General features: G+C 39.4%; 1 protein-coding gene across 2 annotated transcripts; it reads left to right on the forward strand.

The window, feature by feature from the left end:
- Positions 1 to 226: 226 nt before the first annotated feature.
- Positions 227 to 11,212, forward strand: LOC142369887 (receptor-type tyrosine-protein kinase FLT3-like). Of its 2 annotated transcripts, none has more exons than XM_075452293.1 (24): positions 227 to 314; positions 1,930 to 2,006; positions 2,567 to 2,718; positions 2,828 to 2,949; positions 3,399 to 3,507; positions 3,656 to 3,765; positions 4,017 to 4,171; positions 4,332 to 4,470; positions 4,593 to 4,770; positions 4,870 to 4,970; positions 5,060 to 5,171; positions 5,253 to 5,455; positions 5,539 to 5,648; positions 5,725 to 5,857; positions 6,186 to 6,290; positions 6,369 to 6,479; positions 6,593 to 6,749; positions 7,286 to 7,392; positions 7,608 to 7,729; positions 8,170 to 8,292; positions 8,397 to 8,508; positions 8,601 to 8,700; positions 9,423 to 9,528; positions 9,692 to 11,212. In XM_075452293.1, exons 1-24 carry the CDS (start codon positions 284 to 286, stop codon positions 9,905 to 9,907), a joined length of 2,991 nt encoding a protein of 996 aa, XP_075308408.1. In that variant the 5' UTR covers positions 227 to 283; the 3' UTR covers positions 9,908 to 11,212. The 2 variants fall into 2 exon arrangements, with proteins under 2 accessions (XP_075308408.1, XP_075308409.1); XM_075452294.1 differs by having other exon boundaries at positions 8,601 to 8,694.
- The last annotated feature ends 217 nt before the right edge of the window (positions 11,213 to 11,429 follow it).

The raw sequence follows: 11,429 nt of genomic DNA on the forward strand, positions 1-11,429 counted from the left end.
TCCATTTACGATTATTTCTATTGTTATTTCTATTTGTATATTTACCATTTCATGATACTGTTACGTAACCTTGTGGCATTATGAATAGTTTCTATCTAGTTTACATTAAGTTTTTTTTTTTTTTTTTGTCTCATCTCATGAATAGTGCTGTCGGGCGTGACTAAGGACGTGTTTATATGTAGTTATACTTCCTCTCTTTAAAAGTTACTCGCATACTTGTCGCACACCAGTTTCAGAGTGAGACCACAGACTGGGTATGTGACCCTGACAGCTTGAAAGCTTTATGATGCGGAGGCCAAACAGTGTGATTGCGGGTGAGTAAGACTTATGGTCCCTGGTGTTACAGCAAAACAAAATAGAATTTTACAATCATTTCAGCAATTTGTGACAATTAAGAAATATTAAAAACAAAACGCGAGCCTAAATAGTTCTAAACAACGTTTAGTTTAGATAAATGCTTCACAGTTAGTTGGTAGAACTAAATGTCTCATAAGGAATAAACTGCTTTAAAGCAACTTGGTTTGAACAATTTGTTATGAGAAACTTCACTTAAGCAGAGCAGTGATATTTAAGCTGAACGATTCTGACACACAGTTATCATCAGGGTTAACAAATTTACATGTAATCAGGATAAGGTTATAATTACAAAGTTAAGTGACTATAATTACACCAGATTGTATTTTTAAAAAGTGTAATCATATTCAGTCTTTTGATATAAACAGTGATAAGTGGTAAATGACGCTTTGTGGAAAAAGGAGATTATAGCCTCTTTTTTGTTGTTTTTTTACATTAAATATCAAAGATGAATCTTTTGGATCAATGCTCATCTTGCAGAAGAGTAGTAAAACTCTCTTTAAACAGATGAAACAACATCCTGCATGTTGCTGAACACACACAGGAGACCCGTGGTTTCTGTTAGTGCTATTTCACAAAAGCAATTTAATTGGACTTACTTGAAATTCGGATCAAGCTGTGCGAAAAGTGAATTAATTAATTTGCATATAAGCGTTTTTACTGTTTCAAGAGAAAATGTATTAATCCAGTTTTGAAAGTGTTGTATCTGCATCTGTTGGTTTCACGAGGTAATAATGTTAATGTCTGATCATGAAGTATTTAGATATTCTTGAATTATAACTATTTTCATTATTCTTTGTAACCCAGTGGATTCCATGACCAATTGCAAAACAAATGCTATGCTATCTGTAGTCACTGATCTAACCCAAACTGTACCAGTCATACAATGTGACATACACTGTAGGAGAAATGAAACATCAGAAGCATGGTTCAAGTTCAGCTTTGTTTTCTTGAAATAGATTCAAACATATGGCATTCAATATGTAAATTAGAGGCCTAACGATACTGGATTTTTGGCAGTTGGTGTGTTAAACTGAAAGTGGAAGATAACTTTCCAGCGTTGTATTTCACAGAGTCGGTCAAAAAAAACTTTGTATGAAGATGCCTTCTTGTCTCTGCACCACGTTCTGGTCAAATGTGATTGTTACCTGCTGTCAGTGCTGTATAAAGTCAGAGCCACTTTGCTTGACAGATTGTGTGAAGGCACTGTTTCTAGATTACTTCTAGAAAAAAAATGTTTCCTTATCAGCCCAAATTAGACATTTACACCTATGTTTGACACAACTATGAGGGGCCAGTATCTATTGAAAGTTTGGACTAACCATCCAATCCAGCAGAAACTGATGAATATGTGTAATCGTACTGTATATTGTACAATGCTGCGTTATCATTACACCAAATTAGTGCTTTAGAAGCTGTCGTGTCTAAGGCTTTTGCAATGTTCTTGCTTCGTTAATTCTCACTTTGTTTTAAATTACATTTTTTTTGTTTTGAATTATTTTAATTTGCTGCGTGCAAACAGAAAACTTGTCAAAATGTTTGAATTTAAGTTACATTTTTTTTATGTCTTTCTAGCTGCTCTGCTGCTGTGTGCTGTCAAAGCACTCTGTTGTCATGGTGTGGAGAAACACGCCTGCGTTCGCAGTTGGGAGGTAAGAGATGCTGCAAACTAAAAAATAAGCTTATGGCAGTGTTTCTCAGTTTTGACACAAAATCATTCGAATTTTGTATTTCTTCATAAACATCTGCTCAAAAATATTTGAACCGAAATACGGACGGCACGTTTTGTACAAACTTGGAGGAACACTTTAACTGTAGTCTGGATGAAACCCAACTGGACACACGTTTAAACTGTTGGTATTACAGAGCAAGTTTCACCAGAACTCACACATACGTGACAATCTCTTGCATAAAGTCTATATGACAAGACAGGAATATAAGCAAACTGCTAAGCAGCAAGAGGTTGTAGAAGTAAAATAACACCAATCTGCCTAAATTTCTTCTTGTTTCATTTCTTGAAATCTGTCAGCATGTGTCGTTTCAGTATAACCTTTAATACGGTGAACGACTGGATGAGAACTTGATTTCTACTACTTTAAGTGTAATATGCTTCAGGTCTTAAACATTTGAACATCTACCCTAAATCTTCCCAACAGTAACTTTTTTCATGCTCTCATTTTAGAAGGATTAAATGCAAAGTTTTGTCTTTCAGGTGGAATGTTTTCTGCCAGCTAGCTACCTGAATGGATCTGATCCTGTTGACATTAAAATGTCTGCGGGTAAAAAGCTCATCATCTCACTGGAGGGCCTGTCCGGTTATTCTGTCTGCCACTGGGCCAGAGAAAATGACCCAGTAATGACAACGTAAGTATATTTGTGTGTTTGTGCATATATACATATAGGTACCTGAATATGTTTTCCATTTTTTAATGTGGATATCAGTAACTTGGGATATTTATTTAAACCTTTCCAGAAATGGGACAAACTCCACTGTCTTTTCGTCATTTTCTGAGACAGTTCCAGGGACGTACACTCTGACCTGTGAGAATAAGAATGAGACCAGGTTCTCTAAAACGGTGGTTCTTAGTGTCATGGGTGAGAAACATCTTTGTCACATCTCAGCCTCTACATACCTCGATCCTAAACTTGACATGCAAACTCAACCCTCCTTGCTGCCTATTTCATGTCTGCATGATGGTGTGGTGGTTAGCGCTGCAATCTCACAGCAAGAAGATTTCCAGCTTTAACCTCAGTAGGTTTGGGTTTGCATGTTCTCACTGACCCAGTGCGGGTTTTCTTTGCATGCTCCAGATTATTCCCTCAGATCAAAACACATTAAAATGTGTAAATTGGCTGTAGAGGCGAGCGCTGGTTGCTGGTTTCTTTTATCTCTGTGACGCTACACCTCATTGCCAGTCCTTTTGCCTGTTGGTGGCTGGGATATGTTCCAGCCCCCTCCAACCTCAAACAGGATAAAGCAAGAATGGAAAATAAAAGAATGAACAAAACAATGTTTTTTAAAAAGTCGTCTATGTGATTTCTAGAACGTCCCACAAAACCACAGCTGACGCTGAACGGAGAAAATGAACAAAGATCCCCTTCTTTTATGTGCAACTCTGAGGGCTCCCCAAAGCCAGTAATTCAATGGTCTCGGTAAGATGTTATTTATTGCATTTGTATGAACTTGTTAAAGTATGCATACTATTTGATAATAAAGCCCACAGACACCAGCTTTTTAAAAGAAATCATTTCACTCTCTGATTCACTAAATAACATTGTTCTTCCTTATTTCAATTCCTAGTGATGGAAAAGCAGAGAGCACAGTATCTAGTACTAATTATTACAAAAGTGGAGTGATGTGTTGTGCCACCAACGATGAAGGACAAGAGTGCACCCAGCTGCATGACTATGGTAAATAAATATTTTTAAAAAATCTAACTACTACATCTCACAAATTATTTAGCCATAATAAATATTGCCTGAATAAACCAATTTGCTTAAAACTGCTTGAAAAGGTGAGAGGAAAGCTGTTTTCAGAGACCTCCTCTAATTAAAATCGTGCGGACTAGAGATAGCAAATATTTGCAGTTAGTTCACTCACTTCATTTGAGAAAAAAAGACATTAAGTATAGTAAATGACTTTCGGCCGTTGTGTGTTTCAGATGTAGGAAGCAGTTCAGAGAACAGTGATGAGGTTTCTGATGTGACTGTGAGCCCTGGTGAGTCTTTACTGCTTCGCTGCAGAATAGAAGGGCAGGACAAAAGATTTGCTAATTGGACAAAAGATGGCAAAACACTGGACGACGGAAAACAAGAGGTACTGTGTTCTTCTTCTCAAAGAGATTTTCGAATGATTTTCACAAATTTCCCTCCAGTTTTCTTCAACAACAAACCAACCATTTGGATATTTCTCAGCCTGAGAAAAAACAAATCAACATGCTGAACTTCAACATTCTAATATTTATTTTTTCTTCCAGATGCGCATTAAAAAGGATAAACTTTACGACAGTCTGATGACCTACCTTTTCATCAGATCAGTTAGTATGGAGCACAGTGGCATGTACACCTGCACGAGTCCAAAAAACAAAACAAAGCCCGTTCGTATTCAAGTTAAGGGTTAGTAGAGCTCATCTTTAATTTCCTGTATGTGCTATAATGGCATCTGTTACCACAGAATAATTCTGAGCGATTAGTGTGACCTTTGGTGCAGACACTAATGTATTCTTTTGTCTCTTCAGCTGAAAGTTTCCTCTCTGCCCAGCTGGATGACACAATGATCGTGACAGCTCAAAACGTAAACAGCATCTCTTTACAGGCAAAAGTTTCCTACCACCCTGTGCTCAGGCACTGCTACTGGGAGGCTCCTGATACACAAATTACTAAATGCATCAGGGAGGAATGGGTAACAAAGCACAGGTAAAGTCATTTTTAAGGAGCTTAAGATATACAAATATACAATGAAAGACGTGTTAATGGTTTCATGTAAATCTGATGGTTATAACACTGTTTTCTCAGGACTGTGAAGCTTTGTAATCCACTCAAATCAGGAGTTTATAAGTTATACTTGGAGGCAGGAGGAATCAGAGAAACTGAGAATGTTACAGTTTGTGTTGTCGGTACGTACATTTTGTGTCCTAATTTAAACTTGTTTACCAATTTTATTTTTTTAAATTTCAAGACCTTTAACCCACTGATTTTCTTACAGACACACCTGAATTTAAACTCAAGCTTAATAAGGATGACACCGTCACCTATGAGACTGCAACTCTTGTGCCAGCTAACTTTACGTGGATGGCTTGCTCCTCATTTAACGACAGGTATTTAACTTCACAGCGGCTCAGCTCAGAGGTCGCTGCAGCCCTGATTATTAAAGGTCCCTGCTTTTTGTGTCTCTGCAGCTGTGAAACTGATTCATCCTGGGAGGTATTCCTGAACGGCCATCAACCAGGTTCTGAAGACTTCTGTAACAAAACAATCACGAGCTCAGTCAAAATAGAGCTGGTTGCTGGGAAGTCTATGAAGTTTTGTGTGACAAATTCAGTTGGGTCCTGGTGCGACAGACAGATGCTGTCAGTCCCAAGTTTACCCCAGACTTCCAAAAGTAATTGAGGCTTTGTTGCTTTCATCAAAGGAAGTCGGTATAATCTACAGCTACTGTTACTTATACCACTGTGTGTTTTCTAGGTTTTCAATCGTCCGATAACAGCTTGATGCTGCTGAAAATTGGCAGTTTTCTTCTTCTTCTGGCTTTGGTGTTGGTCATGGTGGCGCTCGCATACTTTGTCAAAAAGAAGGTACGCATTATATGTCAGCTCGCATAGTAACACAAACACGCAGAAGGACATGAATTAAGTCCTCCGTTTCCAACAGAAACCCCAGTATCAGCCCCAGCTGCAGATGATCCAGATGCTTGGACCCAATGACAACGACTACATCTACATAAACTTCAAGGACTTTGAGTACGACAAAAAATGGGAGTTTCCCAGGGAGAACTTGAAACTGGGTATGAATCAGATTAAGTTATACAACTCCATCTCCTGGAAGTCAGGAACAGAATCCGTTGCTTAGTTAGGTATAATTACAGCAAAAGCATTCATTCTTTTTATGTGAAAACTAAATCATAAAAGTAATGAGAAGAATCATCTCAAGTACTGTGTGAGCATGCAAAAACTGTGAGGTTTAGGTGAATACTGTGAATTCTTTTTTTTTCATTTTCTGATCATTGTTCCGAGTTGCAATACAATTCACATTAAAAGTTGTAGGTCTTTGAGGTCCACATAAGCAAAGATTATAATGAAACTGCCCTCAGAGTATTTCTGTGCCCTCCTCAGGTAACGAACTGGGCTCTGGAGCCTTTGGCACGGTGCTCCAGGCTACGGCTTATGGCATCAACAAGCCAGGAGTCTCACATCAAGTGGCTGTCAAGATGCTCAAAGGTCAGTGTTTGTTCTGGGAGTGAAGATCAGAGTGTAACGGGGTTGTTTCAGTGTCTGATCTCATGTTTTGACCTGCAGAAAAACACCAGTCGATGGAGAAGGAGGCTCTTATGTCCGAGCTCAAGATGCTGACTCACATCGGTCACCATGACAACATTGTTAACCTTCTCGGTGCATGCACAGACTCAGGTATGATTACCACAAGTAATTACACACATGCAATCATCCACCCGATAATGAGTTACTGGTTGCAATTTAGCATATCCTTTGAGTACTAAATATCATTCAATGCCTCTGTGTAGGACCCATATACCTGATTTTCCAGTACTGCTGTTATGGAGATCTGCTGAACTACTTGAAAAAGAACAGTGACCGCTACCACAAGTCTGTGACTGATGCTATTAACAGGGACCGTTTCAGAAACCTTTACAGCAACCTGCAGGTCGAGAAAAACTCCAGGTGGGAATTCAAGTACAGGAGGGGCGGGAACTAAATCACCGGGAGGAGTTTAGTAATAATATCTATTTATAGTTTCAGTGGCTCAGAGTTGCAAATCTCTGAGCACTATTTTTGCTTTCGAAAAACACAACCTTTCAGATAAGCAACAATAATATGTCAGAAAACACAACATTCATCAAGACAAAAGAGAACAAGGAGCACAAGGAGTTTTTGAAAATTACGCGTTCAAAAACGCAACAAAATTTGAAGAAGCACTTCTGAAAAACAAACACAATTTCAGAGGACACTCACAAAAAAAAAAAAAAAAACAGTTTTGTGGTTCTTACCCTGTTTGGTTAAGTTATGTGAAGCTTTCTTGTGTTTTGTGACACATTTTGTTGGTTTTTCTGAAATGATTCTGGAACTTCCTTTTGTTTTCTTTAAATGTAATATCGTCATCAGTGTGGCTGTTGTGTTTTACCCCTTCCAACCACCATAGTTTTCTGTTTGTGAGGTTGCTCCAACAGTGGGGGTATATCACAATTGTGTCTCCTCAGTGAGTCTGTCTCAGCAGTGGACAACTACGTGCCCATGCATGGCTCCAGCACCAGGGGGCAGGAGGACATCGCTCTCCTCACCCTCAGCTACATGGAGAGCACTGAAGGTGAGAAACATAAAACCAAACTGAGACACGATCAACATAGGCATTTCCATCCATCCATCCATTTTCTATACCCGCTGAATCTGTCGGTCGGGTCGCGGGGGGGCTGGAGCCTATCCCAGCGGTACATAGACATTTCGTTAATGGTAAATTTAAAATGGCATCTGTGTATGCACTGGGTAACAAATCGCTCAGAGCTTAACTGATCTTGTCTACAGACTCAGAAACCTATGACAGCCAAGACGATCAGACCGAAGACGTGCAGGCCATTACCTTTGGTGACCTGCTCAGCTTTGCCTTCCAAGTGGCCAAAGGCATGGAGTTCCTCTCCTCCAAGAATGTGAGAAACATCTCTTTGACGCCACAATCTCTTTTCAATTCTTTGACGATGTGGAACAAGAGTAAATTATTAGAGCTGAGATGATAAATCAAAAAAGTAATCAAAGATATTTGATTTACTGCGGCTCCAATTTCAACCTCTTTTTCAAATATTGCTTTTCTTTTCTGTTGTTACCTCACTTATTCATAGTAAATCTACAATTTAGTTGTTTTGGATGATCAGTCGTACAAAACTATTGACTTTAAGATGTCACATTGGAATTTAGGAAATAATTATGAGCATTAGTCACCATTTCTTACATTTAAGGAGCCAAAGAATCTACTTAAACCATTGGTATTTCATGACAAAAAGAACATATTTCAAGTAAATGACACATCAGGAAAGCACACAGCTCGCTGTGACAAACATCAAATATATAAAGGTGGCTGTGCCTTTTGCAGTGTATCCACCGGGACCTGGCAGCTCGCAATGTCTTGGTGACAAAGGACAGGCTGGTGAAAATTGGTGACTTTGGGCTGGCTCGGGACATCGACAATGACTCCAACTATGTCGTGAGAGGAAACGTACGTGTCGTATACTAATGCAATCTAACACCATTCATGACTTGTGCATTTTGGGATATGTTTTTCCTCCATCACATTATGTTTTCTGACTTGCTGTCCTTCAGGTGCGTTTGCCAGTGAAGTGGATGGCTCCAGAGAGCATCTTTCAGGGGATGTACACCATGAAGAGTGACGTATGGGCTTATGGCATTCTGCTCTGGGAGATCTTCTCACTCGGTAGCGTTCACAAATAAGCTCTCATAGTGCGCAACACATTTAAACACGCGATCACTTCCTACGTTATGATGCACATAAACTTTTGTTCTCAGGCGTTACTCCGTACCCGGGCGTGAAGGTGGATCACACATTCTATTCGATGATTGAGAGAGGATTTAAGATGGAGTGTCCATACTATGCCAACGAGTATGTGTAGGTGTCTTCACGCTGCATGAAATTACGGCACAATTACTAATCAGTCACAAGTATGAATTACTCAAATTATGCATCGTAGATGTTTGGTCTCACTGCAACGTCGTCAAGCAGTGTGATGGAAAGCAGGAGAGTATTTTAGTGTTTTAGTCCTCTTCTTCTTTACTTCTACTCCACCTCATTTCAGGGAGGAATATGGTTTTCTTCAATGACTAGTTATCTATACACAAAAATATTCATCTCAAGTAATTTTCAAGTCATGACATGGAAGTTGAAACTTTCAACTTCTATTACAATTATATAATTCCCTTTTTAAAGTTTGTTCTTTTATCTTTCCAAGTGAATAAAAAACAAGTTTTCTAACTTATTCAAAGGAAATACCTTTGTAAGCCTGTGGCATATTGTATTGTATACACATCAGTAACAGTTATACAAAATATAATGTATATATGGTATGGTATGATCATTTTGCAGTACTTTTAGAACTTTTACTTGGAGCATTTTACTCTACTATTCTGCTACTTAAATGCAAGTGAAAGATCTGAATAATTGTTGAAAACAATTAAATGTTCTGTCTTAAAAACCAAAAACATGCAGCAGTGCAGTTACATTTCACTTTACCCGTGGGTAACTGAAAATTTTCAGACACCGAGCCTTTCTTGGTCATTAATCCTGCATTGGACTTAATTTTCATCTTTGTTCTCTGTGCCTTTCTTCCCCAGGTATGGGATGATGTGCAAGTGCTGGGCCCTTGATCCCTGCAACCGCCCGTCTTTCTCCAAGTTGGTGTCCTTCATGTACGACCAGCTCACAGACGTAGAGGAAAAGGTATGGGCCTGTGGGGCAAGGTCAACATATTTTAGTCGATTCCATTCCAACACCTTGACATTTTTAGCCTCCACCACTGGACTGTGAATACGGTCCGATCTGTGAGAAGCTTTGTCACTGAATCGTACTCCATCTCCTAATCAAGCTCCTTCCTGTTTCGCAGCTCTACCATAACATGATTGACCAGACTTCCAGCGACTACCAGAACGCACAAACCATTCTGGACGTTTCGGCTTTGACAAAACAGGAGGACAGAAAAGCACCACCAGTCAATGACTACTGTCGAGCCTACTCAACTGAGGAAAGCAAAGCAGGCGAATCAAATTTAGTGGCTGTAGCAGTTGAGGAGGAGCTTCTGAAGCCGTCTCACACTGAGTGATCCCCTGTTACATGCTGATGTTCAAACTATTTTAACACAAGATATATGAAAAATAGGGCTGCACGGTGGTGTGGTGGTTAGCACCGTCGCCTCACACTGGTTGTTTGTCTCGTTTGTCTCTGTGTGGCCCTGTGATGGACTGGCGGCCTGTCCAGGGTGTACCCTGCCTCTCGCCCATTGACCGCTGGGATAGGCTCCAGCCCCCCCCGTGACCCGACCGACTGATTCAGCGGTATAGAAAATGGATGGATGGATGAATATAGGAAAATATACTCAGTAATCTTCTCATCATAATAATCTAGTACTGACAGTGGAATGTACTGCCTCTTTATACCTTTCAATGTAACTATTTTGAACCATTTGTAGCATTTATTTAACATAACTTTTTGTGAACCATACTCTTATTTAATGGGACTTTCTAGAATATGTGGGTAAGAAAAGAGAAAATGGCTTGATTTTATATAGTTATATATAGAATTATGACCACTTACCTTATTGTGAATGGGTTCTCTTCATGTGACCAAAAGAGCTCTGAGCACTCAGAGGTAGGCTAAACATCTGATGATGTCCTGGAGGGTCTGGTTTGGGGGTGTTAGCAATAGATCCTTTGGGACCCGGGGTGAGATCTTTGTTGATTGGCCCACAGTCCCACAGTTGTCATCAAATTGGTATCTGGGGAGTTTGGATGTCGGTTGAACACCTGACTCTTTGCTGTGCTCTTTGAGCCTTTCCTGAGTAGTTCTTGAGGGCAAAGCTGTCTTGCTGGGGGATGATGCCCCTGTAGGGGTGTGATGTCACCACATGATGTGGTTGAGGGTGTCTGGTCTGTAAAAATATTTATGTGGGTGGCAAGTGTCAAAGTAGCGTCAGTGTGAATGCCAAGATGCAGGTCTTCCCAGCAGAACATTGCTTTGTAACAAGAAGAGAAGTGGTTTTAACACTGGCTGATCAATGTGGGCTTCACAGAAGGATTCTGAATGACGTCGGTACTTTAAACATGTATCTTCGGAGTTGTAGCCTCTTTTTTTTACCCTGCAATAGTCACAAAATAACGTGGCAAGAGTACATATTTTAATTTTAGATTTCCTTTTTATATCTTATTGTTACCAGTGTAGAAATACCGTTTGACACATGCAGTATATGCCAGCAAGCGTTTTAAGCTAATTTTATGTCCACATTTATTTCTGCTGTTTCCAAATATTTGATCAGCTTCAAAAATATTTACGGTGCAGTAAAATGTATTACATGTTCAGTTATTAAAGGAAAAACAGGTGATCACAGTAAAGTTAACTGGATCTCCCAATACTTTTGTCGAGTGTGTTTCTTGAAAGTAAAGAATAAATGGCGACTCTTGTCAGCATGTCAGAAGAATTTTAAAGAAAAACTGAGTAATCTTTTACCCCCTCCCTGTTTTGTGATCCATGATTTATGTCATGACAGTAACGTTTAAAAAGTCACTAAGTGCTATTTTGTTATCCATCATTCAAGGTAAACACAAGAAACTTGTGCTAAAGGAAAAAAA

The sequence above is a fragment of the Odontesthes bonariensis genome, chromosome 20 (genome assembly GCF_027942865.1).
Source record: "Odontesthes bonariensis isolate fOdoBon6 chromosome 20, fOdoBon6.hap1, whole genome shotgun sequence".
NCBI lineage: Eukaryota > Metazoa > Chordata > Actinopteri > Atheriniformes > Atherinopsidae > Odontesthes > Odontesthes bonariensis.

What these genes read in the sequence shown, in the direction of transcription:
- LOC142369887 (XM_075452293.1), top strand. Translation starts at nt 284, where the DNA reads ATGATGCGGAGGCCAAACAGTGTGATTGCGG. An exon ending in CTGGGAGATCTTCTCACTCG is followed by an intron (nt 8,509 to 8,600) that starts GTAGCGTTCACA and finishes TTTTGTTCTCAG; the next exon opens with GCGTTACTCCGTACCCGGGC. An exon ending in TACTATGCCAACGAGTATGT is followed by an intron (nt 8,701 to 9,422) that starts GTAGGTGTCTTC and finishes TTTCTTCCCCAG; the next exon opens with GTATGGGATGATGTGCAAGT.